The sequence below is a fragment of the Scyliorhinus torazame genome, chromosome 5 (genome assembly GCF_047496885.1).
Source record: "Scyliorhinus torazame isolate Kashiwa2021f chromosome 5, sScyTor2.1, whole genome shotgun sequence".
In the NCBI taxonomy this organism is placed as follows: domain Eukaryota; kingdom Metazoa; phylum Chordata; class Chondrichthyes; order Carcharhiniformes; family Scyliorhinidae; genus Scyliorhinus; species Scyliorhinus torazame.
In genome coordinates, this window is record NC_092711.1 from 207,991,811 (window position 1) to 208,011,448 (window position 19,638).

At 44.4% G+C, this 19,638-nt stretch overlaps 1 protein-coding gene across 2 annotated transcripts in view; it reads left to right on the forward strand.

The window, feature by feature from the left end:
- Nucleotides 1–7,729: 7,729 nt before the first annotated feature.
- Nucleotides 7,730–19,638, forward strand: part of LOC140420913 (sodium- and chloride-dependent neutral and basic amino acid transporter B(0+)-like) — a 68,840-nt gene continuing 56,931 nt past the window's right edge. For both annotated transcript variants that reach the window (XM_072505059.1, XM_072505060.1), the window contains exons 1-4: nt 7,730–8,138; nt 8,397–8,550; nt 15,170–15,301; nt 18,364–18,531. In XM_072505059.1, coding sequence (XP_072361160.1) covers nt 8,070–8,138; nt 8,397–8,550; nt 15,170–15,301; nt 18,364–18,531 — 523 coding nt within the window. In that variant the 5' untranslated portion in view covers nt 7,730–8,069. The remainder of the gene's footprint in view (nt 8,139–8,396; nt 8,551–15,169; nt 15,302–18,363; nt 18,532–19,638) is intronic.

Here is a 19,638-nt window from a genome sequence, read left to right on the forward strand (position 1 = left end):
TTAGTCCCGTGCCACCTAAACAAACAATTCACAGAAAGAATCTGACAAGGAAATTCTTCGAACATTATCAAAACCATTTGAGAGTTGTTAATATTTGCTACCATGAAATCCCTGTGTAATCCGATTCCACAAAGGGAGGCTCATGAACAGCAGCTTAATACCCACAGGGTGCATTCACTAAAGAAAAAAACTGGCAACCCGCCTGTTAAAAATTTCACAACATCAAAGACGTTTGGACCCTTTGCTTTGAGTGATCCAGTGGGAATCTTTCAAACATGAGCGTGTGCTCGAGGAGACTGAATTCTATATCACAGATTGTTCAAAACTTTAAACTCAGCGTTACAAAAAGGTAGAGGAGATAACCGGAGCGGGTAAAAAGAGTCAGTACAAACAGGCATTGGTTAAACTGAGAAATCATTAGAGGGGAACGTGCTCACAAATCATCAGTTTGCGTGAGTGTATGTGTGACATACTTGTTAAATACTAACCTTTTAGAACAGAAGCCTGAAAGTTATTGCAAGCAAGATTATTTTACAAATAGTCAACATACTATGTGATGAGGTGTAGCCCATTCAGCCCCTTGAGACCGTTTTATCATTTAGTTAGATCTGTAGTTCAGTTACATTTCCCTGCCCACGCCTGCTGCCCATGATACACTTTTAGAACAAAAATCTATTTTTATCTCGTCTTAAAAATATCAATTGCTCCAGCCTTTGTCACACAAGTTCAAGATTTCCACAGCCCTTTGTTACTACGCCCTGGGCAAATGCATGGTCAATTCCAGCCCCCATCATCATGCAGTTACAACACAAGTGAATTAACCAATAATTCTTATAAAAACTATTTGGCCCTTAACTGCCCAACCGCGATCAGGGCCCACCGATCTGCGGACGGACTTGTTCCATGGGGGCAATTCTTCCTTCCGCGCCGGGCCCCTGTAGGGCTCTGCCATATTGCCCGGGGGCCGGCACGGAGAAGAGAACTCCGCATGCGCGAAGATACGCACGCCGCTCTGTACATGCGCGGAATCACGGCGGCGGTTCCGCATATGCGCAAGATCACGCAGGCAGTTTCACGCATGCGCGAACCCGCGGTGTCCCTTCGGCGCTGGTTGGAGTGGCGCCAACCCCTCCGGCGTCCACGTAGCCCCGTAGACAGGTGAGAATTCCTCACCTTGGGGGGCTTTGATGCCGGAGTCGTTGGCGCCGGTTTTCCCACCAGTGTGGGGACTTAGTCCCCAGAAGGGAGAATCCCGGCCCCTGTGTCATCCTCACCACTTGGATTCCCATCTATTTTTGTGTCATTTGCAAACTTGGCAATAGTGCTTTCACTTCCCTTGCGCAAGTAATTAATATATATTGTAAATAACTGTGGCCCCAGCACAGATCCCTATGGCATTCCACTGGTTACAGGTTGCCATCCTGAAAATGCCCCTCTTATCCCAACTCTCGTTCTGCTATCCATGCTACTATATTACCTCCAACACCATGGGATCTTGACCTATTAAGTATTTTTTGTGGTACCTTATCGAATACTTTTTGGAAATTCAAGTGTATTACACCGACTGGTTTCCCATCTTCTATCCTACTCATTACCACCTCAAAGAATTCTAATAAATTTGTCAGGCATGATTTCCTCTTCATGAAGTCATGTTGACTCTGCTTGCTTATATTATACATTTCTATATGTTATGTTATTGTTCCTTTTTAATGGACTCTAACATTTTCCAATGACACTAGTTACTTGTTTTTAGACACCCTCTTTTTTGAAAAAAGGTGTTGCATTGGCAGTTTTATAATCCTCTGAGGCTTTTCCAGAATTTAGCATTCTTAGAGGATTACTACCCAGTTAGTCCATTATCACTGTAGATACTTCCTTCAATGTTCTAGGATGCAACCCATGTACAGCCCTGCCTTCTGCCCCACCCACACATGCCACTGGCATGACAAGGCTGTCACACAGAGGCTTGGATCTGATTGAGTTTCTCCAGGCGTCAGCTACCTCAGTCAGGGGGCAATCAAACTGAATCCTTTGGATCACACAGCAGCTCCAACATTAATGTTGACAGTATTTGGAGAGCAGGAGGAGGGGAGGTGTGCATACAAAGCCTAAACCTGACAGGTGCGAGGTTTAGAGGTGTTGAGGCTGTTGCTCTTTTACAGTTAGATCCTTTTTATCCTCGCGATGTCCTAAGACATGCACAGTGTGTCCCTTCGTTGGCATTTGATGGTACAGAACATTTCTCAGCAATGCCTTCCACTCCATTTGGTGAAGCCCCTCAATTGACCCAAAGGTGCAATCGTCAACTCCTCCCATAATCCTTGAGAACCTTTCCCTGGTGGTAATTTTCAACAGCATCATTGGATCAGTTTGGAAATGGTGGTGCTGAGATTTTGTTACATGACCAACTTCCAGTGCCTCTGCCCCCCCACCCCAGTTCTGACATTATACAACTGTCCAGCATGTGAAGAATTAATGTCATGTTAAGACTAAGGGAGGTAAGCTGAGGGACAGTACTACAAATTGCTCTTGTGCTTGGTTGGCGGGGGGGGGGGGGGGGGGGGGGGGGTAGATTGGAGCTCAAGAAGACAAGATTCAAAGTGTATTGCAGAGCTAGTTGAGATATAATAGTTACAGTTAGTAGATATAGATAGTGTTAGTGAGTGTAGCTTCATTCATACCTGAATGTTTGTTATTTAGAATAAGTGTCAAACTCAAATTTAGTAGTGTTCAAAAATTAGTTTAGTTCTTCAAAAGAGCTTTGCGTGTCTTTGTGATCACTGCACCTTCCATCCTGGAAACCCCTCACAAAAATCACCACACCAGTGATTGTCGAAGACCTTATCATCGTACTGGGAGAGCATCATGTGCATATTTCCCTCCCACTAACCACTCTCTTTCCTCTTCCTCCCATCCTTGATCATTGCTGTTGATATCCCTGTCCCCCTCTATGAACTATTTGATGTTGATAGGATGTGAGGAGTGCGCAGTTTATCGAGCCCCACTACTCCACAAGTGTAAATGTTTAATTCACTCACTAAGATGGCCAATTGTTTACCTTTGCTACTGCTAGATCCAGAGTAAAATATACTTTAACCAGGCTCCTTTGAATAAACTCAGAATATTTGATTAATTTTGTAACAAAAGCTCTTTTTTAAAACACATTGTAAAATTGGTTAACATACAATTTGTAATCCAGAAGTGCAATTATTTGCCTCTTTTAAAATCCCAACACACACACAAGGTTGTTGAGATCATTTCATGAAAAAGGATTATGTCCATACCCCTTCATTCACCTGAGGAAGGAGCAGTGCTCCGAAAGCCAGTGACATCGAAACAAACCTGTTGGACTTTAACCTGGTGTTGTAAGACTTCTTACTATGTTCTAAAAGGTCTTGATGCTGCCAATTTGGTGTTCCTGCGCGTGAAGATAGAGTGCTGGTCATGGTAGTTTTGAACTCCTTTCAAAGGAATTTGTTGTGAAACACTGGGTATGATTTTTTAGCCCTTTCTTCTGGCAGGGTGAAACACCCAAAGCAAATACTGAGTTTAAAAAAAACATGTTCAGCCAGAACTTCTCCCAGGCTGCATATTTTTAAGCAATCAGCAAGAGTACACAGCCTGGCAACAGTAGTTTTAATTTCATTTTAACACAAGCGAACAAAATATTGAATTCCTCCAGGTGTCTGGCTGGTCATTTAGCTGACGTTGTGTGATTTCTCAGAAAAAGCAGCTTGCTCACAGACCAAGGTCACCTATGAAAAAAATGCCTCAGCAGAGTGCCCAATAGTTCAATGCCCATCCAATTTTATTTTTAAAAAAACAGAGTTCTTGCAGATATGGATTTCTAACAATGTCCTGAAGCCCCATATTGACCTGCCCCTTCTCATCTTGAGGCCCATTGCATTGCCAAATATTGACACCTCCTACCTGCCATAAGGCTATCAGAGCCCCCCTACATATTGTGGAATCGACAGGTCGCAGGTGCTTGCCTTGACTGTGCCATCTGCGGTCCGGTATCAAGCCATCAATTCCCAGTACCAATGTGTGTGCAGGACTGACCATGCCCTGAACAGCATGCTGGGCACAACTGACATGACTGACAGACACTACCCCTCCTGGACTGTTACCAGAACAGGTGGCCAAGCACAGCACATAAATTATGATTGAAATCTCCATGACGGACTATGAGTTCTGCTTGACTACCTGTGCTATTACCCTGGAGTGTCTATGCATTCTGGTGTCATGTGAGAGTACCTTTAACAAATGGGTGTTTATAAAATAGCTGTAGTGGATGTACCTTTAAGAAATGGGTGCTTATCAGTGATGTCAAAGTGTGGATGGAGTTGGGCTGTCTGTCTGCTTTAACTTTCGCCTTGGGCTATCTGCTACAGGGTGTGTTTTTAGTTTCATTTTGAGAGCTGGATAGCTGCAGTCACAGCAGGAAAGTTTTTTTGTCTTATGGATGTTGCAAGGAAAGATTAAGAGTTACTTATAGAGTACTGTATTCTTTGTGGATTTATTGGTGTTGATAGTTGTTAAGATGTTTACTGTGGGTTTGCAAAGTGTGAACTGGTTTCATAAATAAACACTGTTTTAATTTAAAAGTGCTGTAGATCTCCATTGTATCACACCTGCAGAGTAGGCCTGTGTGCTCCCCATAACCACAATCTATTAAAAGTTGTGGCTCAGGTGAACTCCATTAAAATACTTTGGGGTTCTCTAAAGCCTGGCCCATAACACTGGATCTGATTAATAGCCATTTGCCTGCCCCCCACATACTGTCATCTCTCTGTGCTCTCTTCCCTGAGCCCCATCGCCACATCCCTCCCACTTTCCCACCTCCCCAGTCAAGCCTGTGCCTTGTAACCCCAACCCCACCCCGAACATTTCACTGGTCTTGCCTGAGCAGCCCTGACACTGAATCAGAGCAGCGGCAGCCACAACAGTGAAAGGTAATCAAGAACTTTGCAGACATACTCGAGAGCAGTGATGTGCAGTTTGCCAGGTACACATCCTTTATATGAAGCCATGAATTGTGACAATCTAATTAGCTGCTGGTATGGCCATGTCATCTGAATTGCTGGGGAGAGCGGGTGGTGAGATGATTCTGTTGAGCTGGATATTTAATGATATTCATGATATTCAAATGCAAATATGGATCCCGACGTGGCACTGTGGGATACCCCAGCGTTTTTCAAACTCACGGTCACGACCTGTGCGTGGGTTGCAGGCAGGTGTCAGGAGGGTCGCAGAGCAATCGGTTGTGGCATTCCGGATCACAGGAAGAAGTCCCCAACGGTCGCGACCGACTTTTAAGAATGGCGGCCGTGGGCAGTCACCGATTGGTTGCAGCTTTTGAGGGGACGGGCAGCGCGAGGCTGGGCTGTGTTGGTCACCGCGCATGCATGGGAGGGGCTGAAGCGTGTCCACGTGGACAGGCAATGCTAACAGTTGTGGCCCCAGCTTGGTGCTCCGTTCTGGTGCTTATGTTCTGTGTGCTGCTCGTCTCACCCCTGCCACCGATCGGCAATATGCGACCTGCAACTCCGTGGTCAAGCTGTTCAACAGCCGGTACAACGTCCGCTTGCACTCCCACGACGTGAAGTACTGGTGGGGAAGTGGTCTGTGACTAGGGTGGATGCAGCTACTGGACAGTGAGAGGGAAGCCAGGCCAGGTTTGTCGGTGTGGAATACTAACAAGGCCAGTCAAAAGGGCTGACACATGACAACATTGGAAGAAACCTACAGCCATCACTTTGTGTCGCCAATCACTGGAAACCAGGAAGTAAGTTCTTTTGGTGAGGATGGAGAAGAGGATTACTTGGATGTTTAGACAGTACAATGCAGTGGAAACAGTAAGAAATATTGTGACATTGTTTGTGTTTGACATGTTGCGTCATCTCGTCTAAAGCCATAGTTCGTAAAGTAAAAAAAGATTGCACTTTTTTCTTTACTTTTTCAAATTTCCGAAAAAAATGGGAATATATTTAAAACATAGTTTGAGTGTAAATGTAAGGATGCGCATGTTCAACTGAAATTGTTTTAATTTTCAGTAGTAAAAAGTCATAAGCTTCGAAAAATCAGGCAGTGGAAATAAAATTTTAAAGTAAAAAAGGAATATGAACAATCGAGTCTTTCCACCAGAGGCAGCGGCAGAGAGAAGGTCACCCACCCAGCATGTACACTTATGCCACACGCCCTGTGCTTTGACCATGAAATCACAGAGGAGAGCATCCTCCATTTTGTAGCTGCCAGCAAGCAAGCAACAGGACTGTGTGAAGAACTGAAGATGGATTATTTTGTAATAAGCAAGAGAGGGCCAGAGACACAAACAGGTCAGGATCTCACAATTGAATGTGTTGGTGAGAGCTTAGCAGGAGAGTCCGCGGCAGGACAAAGCAGTGCTAGTTTGAGCTGTATCGGGCTCCAGGGCCTCTGTGAACAACAATGAAGAAGAAACTGAAATCGGGAACAAACCAGTGTGTCACGAAGATCGACTGGCGTGGGTCACTAAGGTCGGCTGGCTTGGGTCGCAAACATTGGCCAGCATGGGTCCCGAAGGTCCGCCGATTGATAAAAGTGGGTCCCTGGAAAAAAAGTTTGAAAAACGCTGGGCTACCTGACCCTCCATGAAAGTCGGGAGCCTGAAATTTCAATCAATTCTTACGCCGGTGGGAATCTGACTTTTGACAGCACTTTGAATTTTCTGGTATGCCAACGATGATGCAACCACTGGCAGGACTGGAAAACCCTACCCGTACATCCTTTTAAAAAAATAAATTCAGAGTACCCAATTCATTTTGTTTTCCAATTAAGTGTCAATTTAGCGTGGTAAATCCACCTAACCTGCACATCTTTGTGTTGTGGGGGCAAAACCCATGCAAACACGGGGCGAATGTGCAAACTCCACACGGACAGTGACCCAGAGCCGGGATCGAACCTGGGACCTCGGTGCCGTGAGACTGCAGTGCTAACCACTGCACCATCGTGCTGCCCTTTACATCCTGATTTCACCGATAAATGGACTGTCTCCAATTGTCATATTAATATCCTTGTGTCGTCATTGGAGGAGATGGGGGAGGTTTTGCATCATGGTGGTAGCACTGCTCCCTCTGGACCAGAAGCTCCAAGTTCAGGTCAAACAGCAGGACTTGTTGGCTACAGAAGGAGCATTCATAATGCAGCAATGGTTCAACTGAATCCTTCCACCATGTTTCCCCAAGTGGAAAAAAGTGTGGGTGTGAAGATACGATAGAAAAATTGAATTTTTCTTTATTCACCCTATAAAATTTGTTTATCATTTTGTAGAGCGCAGTTTGATCTCCTCTCAATTTCAATCAAATTAATTTCTCGACTATTTTAAAGGACGCTGTTCACTTTACACAATTTAGTGTTTCTTTACTGTGGAGAAAGGAGGTTGATACTGGAGCTTAATTATCATACTCCAGTACTTAAGCCCAAACAGTAAAAATTACATTTTCATTGTGCAATGTAAGTGCAGCTGAACTAGCATCAGTTGACCTTTATGACTTAGCATGAGAGTATTCGGAGGAGAAAGACCATCAGCCTAACTGTATCTGGCCTCAAAACACCATTGATTGGGCTGTTTCTGAGATGGATTACATTTCAACAAGAGCTCAGTTATGGTAATCAGCTGCCTGCAAGTTTCAATTGTTGACAAGAACTTACTGTTCCTTCGGAGTGGGCAGGTGCAGAGGTTTGATATTATAGCACTGTAACTTGTCCCCATTGTCAAACCTGTAGCTGTACATAATAATCACAATAACATTAATGATTGGAAGTACTACATGTAGTCTACAATAACACCCGTTAGTATATCAGATTTATCTACTGGCAGTAAAAGTTCTGGGAGCTTGGATGTCATTATGACCTGACGAAACAGAGTTACACTCCCTTGAAAATTGCATAAAGAACTTGAATTCTGAGTGTGGAGGTGCCAGTCGCTGGTGATAAGCTGAATTATCCTGAAGCAGTGTTCTGTGGCAGGGCAAAAGTTTGAAGATTATCGGACAAAAAGTAAAAGAATTATTCATAGCTGTTTAAAGATGGACAAGAGAAAATTAGCTTTGGTGTTCTCACAGAATGACCATCAAACACACCCTCCAGAGGACATGGTGAGTAATTTTATCAAAATGTCACAGTAAATGCATGTAAAATTCTGAGAGGTGCTGACGATTTGGGGATTTTGGTTGTTGTGAATTGCAGAGTCTCTCTCTGTGGAATTTAAAGTATTTCCAAACTACCAACCGGTTCCTGTTAAATAGAGAGCAGCACAGTGTTTCTATAGTGGGTGAAAACTGTACTTTTTTGCATGAGTTCCAGTCTGAGAAAGTCTAATTTCTGAGCTGGCCATTTCCTCTCTTTCTCCCCAGGCTGTCACTAATGAAGGTGTGAGTCAAAGCGACAAGAATGTGGAGCGAGGCAACTGGTCCTCGAAGACTGACTACTTGCTCTCAATGGTCGGTTATGCTGTGGGTCTGGGAAATGTCTGGAGATTCCCTTACCTGGCTTACAGAAATGGAGGAGGTACTGTCGGAAAATCCAAACTATAGGGCAGAAAAAGTAGAAATAAAAAGAATACTTGACTGATGAACATAGCAGGACCAGAGTATAAGGGGATATATTGGGTAAATGTACGTTCGTGAAAAATGTTCACGTCAGGGGTGATTAATGGTGCAGCAGTAATATGCTCAGTGATCATGGATTTTATTGCTGACTTTAACAGTGAGTGGGTGAGGGAAATTTAGCTGGGAGACAAAGGAAAACTCACTAATTTAAATAAATTATTACACTTCCTTTAAATTGACACTTGTTAATTTATTACTTCTTACTGTCTTTGATCGTTTGAAGTAGTGACCTTGACCAACTTAATTGAACAATAAGTTCAGTTAAATAGGAAAAGGCATCATATCAATTACCCAAAGTGGGAGCATCGGTGGCACAATCTTGATCGAAATCTGAAAATATTTGTGGTTGTACCCAGGGTTGTTTGCATTCCAAATATCAACGGTAGCCTTGGAGAGTAAATCAAGATAAAAACTGACCCCAACAGGGATTGAAATTAATATCTTGGAATGTTCTGTTGACGGCGGGGTCTTCTGGTCTCGCCCCTGCCGCAGTCAATTTGATTTCCCACTGAATCCACCCCACGTCCCAGGGAAACCCTGCTGGCGGCGGGAAAAAAAGATTCCGCCTGCATGAACAGCCAGAAGATCTCGCCAATATAAATGGGAGTTGTTGTTGCAAAAGCAATTTTTGACTTCTTGGCATAAAAACATCTACGTTTCATGGACTTGCCATCTTGAACAACCTCAGCATATCTCAAAACATTTCAGAGTTGATCAGTTACTGTTGCAGGGAAAGGCAGAAACTAATCTGCGCGCAGCAAAGTACCCAAAAAAAGCAATGGGATATAAAAAAGTATATGATCCACACAAACCCATGAATTAGGAGCAGGAGTAGGCCATTCGGCCCCTCACACCTCTTCCACCATTTCAATAAGACCATGGCTGATCTCACTGTGGCCTCAACTCCACATCCCATCTGCCGCAATAGCCTCCAAAACCACCTCATTTTGTGATGGCAGTCGAAGGGAAAATACTGACAAGGAATCCAGCAGTGCTTCACTACTCTTCTTCAGAGTGCCACGGAGGCTTCTGTGTCGTAGGGCAGACTAGGGTTCATTTTAACATCTCGTCCAATGGTACAGCTCTCCATTTGTACTGCACTGAAATGTCAGGCCAGATTATGTAAAGTGTAAATCTGGCGGCACTTTTTACCGGAATTTTTTATTGTCCTTCACACAAAACACACACATACCCTTTGCAAGAACGGACTTCGTCAGCCACAGTATTCAGCTTCTTGTGCAGTTGAGTATTGGTTAATATTGAACTTGAGATAAAATCATACTTCATTAAAAATTATTTTTTATTAATCATTGTTACTGAACTGCGAATGAGCTTTGGAAGAGTTTAAAGTGTTCCATTGATGACAAAAAGAAAATGACATTTCATGTAGGTTGCAGTCTGTTCATTCCTTAATTGAGCAGGAAATGCAGCATCAGTTGCCAAATGCCAAAATGGTCGGTGAAGTGTCAGCAAATTATTACCTCAGGCAAACTATGTTCTCATCAGTTTTTTTAAAAAGTGGTTACATGCGCTGAATGTTTCTTTCAGAGAATAAAATATAAACCAATCATTAACCTGTCTTGATTATGGAAGAATTGAGTTGGGAAATCCATTGCACTGATTTAAGATTTTAAAAAATGACTTTTTCAAATGGATAAGATTCATGGCAATCAAGGCATTAAATAGAGTTTAAGCCAGAAATACCAGAGGCAAAATTAAATCAAATAAGATTACACACCAATTTGGAGGAGTATGGTGTGTAATTTTTTAAGCATGATGCAAAGATATTGATCTCAGTGAATCTGATCATTGGCTATTGCTCAATATGCTCGCTTAATAGGCACCAAAGCAAAATAAGAGTTTGTATCGAAGGATGCGAGTATACCATTTAAATCACACAAAGACAATGTTGTTGCACATTAAAATCATAAATGTAAATATTGGTTAGTGTGAGTCAGTGCCTGCAGCATAAAATGTTCAGACTCTGTAAAAGAGAGACATCACTGAATCTGAGAAGATATCTATGGCAAACTTGAATTTTCAGTCATTCATTATTTCTGATGCTCTTTCCAATACCACCTCTCGCGCTTTTTATGTAGTGAATGTAAGGGTGCAAACGTTGTGGAAACATTAGGAATAAATCTGCTGCAATTGTTCACAATTCCTAAAAAGGATTTCAATTCCAATGTATTTTTGGGGGTTGGTTCTTCCTTAATTACTTTGATCTGCTGCTCCTTAGGATGGAGTCCGTTGGTGTCTACCCTGAATCCCTAAAGTACGCCACTTCATGAGCTTGGAATGTATATTTTTCTTTTTTCAGCCTCACTCTGGTCTACTTAAATCTTTTTAAACTTCTTCAAGATTTGCTAGGTGCTCTTCTTCGGACACTGTTATCAGTACATCATCTAGATAGGCAATCACCTTCGATAGGTCTGTAGTAAACTTTCTATTATGCGTTTGGAAAATTGCACATGCAAATGAGACTCTGAAGGGTAGCCAGTATCGGCCTTTGTTGGTGTTTATAGGACAAATTCCCTGTATGTTTTATCTAACACTAATTGTTGGTACACATGACTCATATCAAGTTTAGCCTCCTGCTAATTTAGTACATAAAACTTTAATTCTTGGTATTGGTTATCGGTAAAATTTGGCTACTTGATTCATGGTTAGTTTGTAGTCCCCGCACATTCTGATGTTTTAGTTTGGCTTCACCACTGGCATGTTAGGAGCTGCCCACTCCGAAAACTGTATCGGTTTGATGATACCTAATTCTTCTAGTCACTGGAGTTCAGACTCAACCTTCTCACTCCTGGCATAGGGGTTGGGTCGAGCTCTGAAAAGCTTGGGCGTGGCCTCAGGATCCACTTAAATCTTTGCTTTTAAGTCCTGTATCTTAGAATCATAGAATGGCAGTGCAGCAGGAGGCCATTCAGCCCATTGAGTCTGCACCAGCCCTTGGAAAGAGCACCTCATTAATCCCATGCCTCCACACTATTTCTATAACCCAGTAACCCCACCTAACCTTTTGGACACTAAGGGCAGTTTAATGTGGCCAATCCACCTAACTCACTTGGAAATCCTCCTGATTGTTTTTTGAGATGACACAAAAAACTCCTGCGTTAATTTGGAAGATTTCTAGCTAATTTAATCTATTTTGGCAAAGCCGATCCCAGTTCATCAGACTTGCCCCTTGGTCCCCCAATACTTAAAGGGGCAGTGGTGCTGACTGGTGCTAGTAGCTTACAAGCATTGTGGTTGTTCTAGGATTCTACGGCTTTCCCAGTAGACGTGATTAGCCTGGTCGGCATGCTTTAGTTTCACCTTGCAAACAATGAAATGTTTGTTCATCTCCAACTGCAGCGATGGTCCCAATGTCCACCTCCAGTCTAAGTGGCTGACCTTTTACCATGAAAACAATAGTTATTGGTGGCAACTTTCTGGCTTCTATGTTCTTCAAACTGTAAACTTCAGATCTGTTTTCAGAGGTATTCTCAACACTGTATACTGGAGCTGAAGTTTGTTTTTGATGGTCCTCTGTGGGCTCTGTCTCGTCTTGCATTTCCTTCTAATGTGTCCCTTTCGATTGCAGGCATGACATGTAACTACCCTGAATGTGGGGGCTGATCTCTCCCATAGCTGCAGCATTCTTCATAGCCCCTTTCTGCGGACCAAATTCTCTGCATCTCTGCACTCTCTTTTGCTCCAAGCCTCTCTGCCCATTAGTTTTATAACCTTCAACTCTGCTACCATGACTGCCAGCAGCTTCCTGCCAAACCTGGTGGACCTTATCTGCTTGCACGTTCTGCAATTTCATCGCTTTGTTTTCGGTACTTTTCATAGCCTGGGTGACTTCTAATGCCTTCTTTAAGGTAATCTCTGCCTCTCTAACAATTTATTTTGTATGGACGTGTTGCCTACACCACAGACCGGCCTGCCTCTTAACATGTCATTGAGTGAAGATCCAAACTCGCATTGTTGAGTCATTTGTTTTAGGCAAGCCACAAATGCCCCAAACAGCTTCCCTGGGGCCCTTGTCATTGCATTGAGTTTGTATCATTGCATTATTATCGCGGGCTTTGGGTGATAGCGGTCCTTGACTAATTCTACAAACACCTTGAAAGTTTTGGAGTCGGGGGCATCTGGAGAAGTCAGACTCCTAATCAAATTGTAGATGGGAGCCCCGCAGACCATTAATTACATGTTGGTTTTGTATTCCCGCCCCCCCCCCCCCCCCCCCCCCCCGCCTTGATTTCTTTAAAAAATAGCAGGGGCAGCACGGTGGTGCAGTGGTTAACACTGCGGCCTCAATGCGCTGAGGACCGGGGTTTGATCCTGGTCCTGATTCACTGTCTGTGTGGAATTTGTTCTTTCTCCCCATGTCTGCGTGGGTTTCCTCTGGGTGCTCCAGTTTCCTCCCACAATCTAAAGATGTGCAGGTAAACTGGATTGGCCATGGCAAAATTGTCCCTTAGTGCTCAAAGGTTAAGTGGAGTTACAGGTTTAGGGGGAGTGGGCTTAGGTGGGGTGCTCTTTCAGAGGGTCGTTGCAGACTTGATGGGCTAAGTGGCTTCCTTCTGCACTATAGGGATTCTATGATAGCCGCTTATTAAAGTTAATAACTATATACAGACCCCAGGGGTCATGCACTCGGTGCAATTTGCCAATCGGGTCACAAGACCCTCCGGGAACGTGCCCCCTTAAAGGGGCTCACTACCACACTGCGGATGCTGGTGATCGAAATAAAAACAGGAAATGCTTGATAATGTCAGTTCTGGCAACATCTGTGGAGAGAAACAAGATTAATGTTTCTGATCCAAATGATCCTTCTACAAAAATGAGTCCTGCATTTTCTTTTTTTATCTAAGTTATGGGTCACTTGCAGACATTTTATCGTGGAGTTAGTGGGAGTGTGACAGAGGAGAGATAATAGGGAGTACATAGTAAGGAGTCAGCATATTACAATTCTTGGAGCAGTGCGATAATGGTCCTCTGTTGCTTTGTTTTGTTCCATTTCTTAAAGATATGGGCCAGAGAATTCTCTGTTGGGATTCTCTGTTCCCACCGGCAGCACATCTGCAGGTTTCCCGGCAGCGTGGGGTGGCTTCAATGGGAAATCCCATTGACAAGCGGCGGGAGTAAAGAATTCCGCCACCAGCGAACGGCGTGTAACCGAGAAACTCACGGCTGGGGTCCAGAGAATCCAGCCCATCTTTCAGTAAAATTAAAAGGGGGCATGGTGGTTAGCACTGCAGCCTAAAGCGCTGAGGACCCGGGTTTGATCCCGGCCCCAGGTCACTGTCTGTGTGGAGTTTACACATCCCATGTCTGTGTGTGTTTCATCCCCACAACCCAAAGGTGTGCAGGGCAAGTGGATTGGCAATGCTAAATTGCCCGTTAATTGGAAAAAAATAATTGGGTATTCTATATTTATTTTAAAAAAGGAAATGTTAAAAGTTATAGAAAACTTTGTGCTGTGATGGGATCTTTTAGTTGGTGATTCTGACAAGTCAGCATAATGACATTGGAAAATAACATTTCAAATTATACAACAAAAAATCTGATTATCCACCAGCTCATTTTATTATGAGTGTAACTGAAAGTTTCTTTCTGCTGTTTTGTCCCCTGTGGACATTGTATCAATTCCCAACTGGAGCAATTCCAAGTAATTCCAAATAATAGAGGCTTTGTCAAGGTGAATGCAACTTAAACTCAGATATCAGTACCTGTAGATATCAATCTTCATTTCAATTAAGTCCAGATATAGCAATGTTTTTAATTTTCAGTTCATGTTTGGGAGCCTGTATTGCTATCGTTTTAAATTGTCTTTTCTTTTGTCGTTAAGGATGTTCTACGTTTGGAATTGTTTTCTTTTTAATTTGCGTTGGTTGGTGCCTTTTTGAAGTGAGATAAAGCCGCGAGAATGACCTTCTCTGCTGTGCCCAGTGTAAATCTATGGACAGAAACTTACAGCCTATCGCGGCGGGGGGGTGGGGCTGTAAAATATGGCAAGCCTTTCTAAAGGCCATTGACTTCAGCGGGGCTGGAAAATCCCACTGGCAGGAAGGGCCAAAAAATTCTGTCACACTTGAAAAACTCCTGCTGGAAAGCTGTCACTCTATTCAGCTTCGAATAAATTATATAATTACCAAGAAGTTGAAAACAGTAGAACTTGAAAAACACTGGTACTGGTTTTGACATATACAGGACCAGTACAAACCCTTTCCAAGTTTTATTGTTTTTTTCTTTCTGGAGAATTATTTTAAAGTCACTTGGCGACAGTGATTGTGCTTTATGTATTCCAGACCTGCCAGTGAGATGAATACAATAGGATTAGACCCTGTTCCGAATCAAGAATCGTGACCATGTCTATATTATGGCAGGGGCAGTGGAGGGGAGGGAAAAGAAGCAGAGCAAGAAATATTCTACTGTTAAGATGGATTTCTGAGTTTCCACACATAAATCTGGTCAGTCCAAAATTGAAATATTTTCATTCAATTTCCTTTTGTTGTATCTTCCAGGTGCATTTCTCATTCCCTACATCGTCATGTTGATATTTGCAGGGATGCCTCTGTTTTTCCTCGAATGCTCTTTCGGGCAGTTTGCCAGCCGTGGACCTGTTGCAGTGTGGAAAGCTGTGCCTATCCTGCAAGGTTAATGCTTACTCAGCAACACAAGCTCGGTAACAGTTTAAATGAGTCACAGTGCTAAAGCCAAATTGACCCAGAGCTTGCTGGCAAAATAACAACAGGTTTAATGCGCAGCAGAGTTATTTACGTGGAAAGCATTCAGCAGTTTTCAGTGAGGAAAAGAAACCCTCTGTGCTACAAATCGCCTTAAGTTGCAGGAGCCAACGGCTTAGTCTCTCAGCCATACTGTAATTTTTGAGAAATTCCTGCGTTTGCAAATTAAGTATCCATTAAAATGGCCACTGAAAGATGGTCCCTGAAAAGGGCGGCATAGTGGCACTGCTGCCTCACAGCGTCAGGGATTAGAATTTAATTCCAACCTCGGGTGACTGTGTGGAGTTTGCACGTTCTCCTCATGTTTGCATAAGTTTCCTCTGGGTGCTCCGGTTTCTTCCCAGTCCATAGATATGCAGGTTAGGTGGACTGGCCACGCTAAATTGCTCCTAGGTGTCCAAAGTTTAGGTGGGGTTATGGGGATAGGTGGAGGATTGGATCTAGTAGGGTGTTTTTTTGGAGGGTCGGTGCAGACTCAATGGGCCGAATGGTCTCCTTCTGCACTGTCGGGATTCTATGAAAGATTTTTTTCTTTTTTTTAATATAATTTAGAGAACCCAATTCATTTTTTCCAGTTAAAGGGCAATTTAGCATGGCCAATCCACCTACCCTGCACCTCTTTCGGTTGTGAGGGTGAAACCCACGCAAACACGGGGAGAATGTGCAAACTCCACATGGAGAGTGAACCACAGTCAGAATTGAACCTGGGACCTCGGTGCCATGAGGCAGAAGTGCTAACCACTGCACCACTGTGATGCCCTTCAATGAAAGTTAATTACCACCTTAAAGAGGATATTTATGTCCTGCAATGCCACTTAACTTGTGGAATTCTCTGATCTCGCCCTCTGCCACCCCACTACAAAGTGAGAATGGAGAATTTGACATTCCAACCAAAACTCCATTCTGTTTCAGTGGGATTGGGGAATCCCAGTCATGAGCAAGATCGGAGAACCTCTCCAACCCAGATAGTTAACACTTGATTTTGCAGTCTCATTCCTGCAGCTATTAATTTGTTCCAGGTCTTTATATTTAAATTTAACATTTTTGCCTCTTCTTCCTTTTCCTTTCTGTCTTTGTTTACTTTCTCCCTCCATCCAGTCTTTTATTCCCTCACTTTATTTCTCTTTCTTTATGTAATTTGGCTTCAGTTCACCCTATTTTCCATCAATTTGTTTCATTCTCAGTCCTTGAATCTCATTAAGTAAAGAGGAATATTGTTGGACCCGGAATTCACCGAGGTCGCAAATGTCCTGTTGCCCACGTCACATCATCAACATATACTTCCGTCGCTATACAGTGAAAAAGCTTTGAAGCTGAAGGCAAACAATGTCTGCCTGGAGATGCCCCACTCCAGCAAGTCCTGGGTCATTCATGTGCTGATTATATTTTCCTTATCAGGCAGAGGGTGCAGCTAGACTTGCTAATCTGCCATTTACTATTCTGAGATGTGTCCTATCTTGGACTCAAGGCATGTGACTTAGCTCTTAGACAGACTGCAGGCAGATCCTGGTATCTGCTTAACACTTGTTTATTAGTATCACATCTAAATAGGTGACAGAGTAGGCATCATTCCAACCTTTCTGCTTTGCTTCTGTTTGATTTGGAACTTTGAGTTGTATTTCTTTGGGCATTATTTAATTTTCCTGCTCTTGGATTTAACACATAACTGACTGATGTCAGTGGTTTATCATCATCTACGTCATACCTATCCCATATGTTAACTATTTACACTACACCTCCCCAAAGTATACTGTCCTACACGTTAATAACATGAACCTATGGGCTGTAACTTCTTTGGAGTGGCAATTAGCATTGGATTACCACTCCTTGCCAAATTACTTGCGTCAATTTTCATCCGAGCCTCTCTCTCTGGCCTTCCGACTCAGGTTTTGTGAAATCCAGGTAGTACAGCTGGTCCCCAAAGCCCAGTGTCGAAGTCCAGCTCCATCAGATTAACGGGCGACAGAAGGCGGGATTCTCCAGCCGCGCCTGCCCAGCAACCGGAAATTCCCACCCATGGTGCCTGTCCCGCCCGTGGCGTCCTTGTGGCGTGCGCAGCGGAAGAATCCAGCCCATAGAGTCTAACAGATGACTGACTGATGTCAGTGATACATCATCCTCTATGTCACACATCCGTATACCCCAGCGGTTAACCCTTTATACTATATTTGCAATCTGATCTATTGTACATTTTACAAATACAGGTACAGGCAGTGAAGAGACAGGTACGCAGGGAAAACCTTTCCTCTCTCAGTTCAAATGTGACCAGATATTTGACCCAATATTGAGAGAAATCCAAGTCGGTCTTTACATTATTAACACTGACATTGGTTTCATAATTGCATTGCTCCAAAAAGCAATTAATCAATTATATGAAGGAGAAAATCAAGCCTCACCCACCCATTTTGAACCTGCAAAGCAGGTAGACAGCAATTGAAAGTTCGAGGGCCCAATCAGTACTTTTGCTGGTCACTACTTACCTGAAGCAGCAGCCAGTTGGGCATTAGGCTGGTTAAATGTGCAAATCAAATTATAGGAAATAACTGCAAAATCTAAGAAATGAGCAGAGCATTGCCCACATACCCTTCAGGTGTAGGGTGGCATAATCATCAATCAAAGTAGACAACTTGAGCAAAAGGTGGTGCGGGAGATACTTTGAGCTTTTTAATTGTGTCGCCAGGAGAAGCAGGATTTTGGTAAGATGGTAGCGGTTAGAACAATGACAGCCAATGGGTTATCTTCATTTGAGCCAACCTTCTGAACATGTGATCACAAAACTCCAAACCCCCATCCCTGCTGCAACAGGAGTGTCTGCCTCCTGTTTGATCAGCCTTCTAGCATTCACCATGCTAGTAAGCTGGTCAATGTTTGGGAAGCTCTGATTTAAGAAAAGTGAGGGATGGGAATTAACCCCTGTGGCATTGGTTAGGTTATTCTAACCCAGGTTTTTCTCTCTCTCAATCCATTTAAAGGTGTGGGAATCACCATGGTCCTTGTATCAACACTTGTGGCCATTTACTACAACTGCATCATTGCCTACAGCCTGTACTACTTGTTTGCCTCCTTCCAATCCCCCCTGCCGTGGGCAGACTGCTTCAGTTGGTGGGGTGCAGATGAAACATGCAGCAGGACTCCCAAAGGTAGCGTGCCTTTTGTTTTGTGAACTTTTATTTTCTGGCTATGAGATAAGGAGCATCTTTATCAGATTGGAGGGAAATAGACAGTGATGTTTCCCATTAATCAGAATGAAGGCCACTCCTCTTTTTAATCTAAATATTATAAGGGGCGGGATTATCTGACCCCCACGCCGGGTCGGAGAATTGCCGGGGGCTGGCGTGAATCCCGCCCCCGCCGTGTCCCGAAGTCTCCGCCACCAGAAATTCGGCGGGGGCGGGAATCGCGCCGCGCCGGTCGGCAGGGGCGGGAATCATGCCGCACCGGTCGGCGGGCCTACCCCCGCCGATGCTCCGGCCCGCGATGGGCCGAAGTCCCGCTGCTGGAATGCCTGTCCCGCCAACGTGGATTAAACCACCTTTTGAACGGCGGGACAAGGTGGCGCGGGCAGGCTCCGGGGTCCTGGGGGGGGGGCGCGGGCGATCTGGCCTTGGGGGGTGCCCCCATGGTGGCCTGGCCCGGGATCGGGGCCCACCGATCCGTGGGCGGGCCTGTGCCGTGGGGGCACTCTTTTTCTTCCGCCTTCGCCATGGTCTTCACTATGGCAGAGGCGGAAGAGACCCCCTCCCCTGCGCATACGTGGGGATGACATCAGCAGCTGCTGACGCTCCCGCACATGCGTTGCCCGGCCTTTCGTCGGGACCTTTCGGCCCCGGCTGGCGTGGCGCCAAAGGCCTTTCCCGCCAGCCGGCGGAGCGCCAACCACTCCGGCGCGGGCCTAGCCCCTCAAGGTGAGGGCTTGGCCCCTAAAGGTGCGGAGACCTCTGCACCTTTGGGGCGGCCCGACGCCGGAGTGGTTCCCGCCACTCCATTCCGCCGGAACCCTCCCCCCCCGCCGGGTAGGGGAGAATCCCGCCCATGGTAACTAACTTCAAGAGAATGCATGTGATGCATTTTCTAAAATTCACTAGCTGGGCCAAATGTTTATTGCCCATCCCTAATTGCCTCTAACAGCCATTTCAGAGTCAATCACATTGCTGTGGGTCTGGACTCACAATGCAGCCCAGACCAGGTAAGGATGGCAGATTTGCTTCCCTAAAGGGCATTAGTGAACCACATGGGTTTTCTTTGAC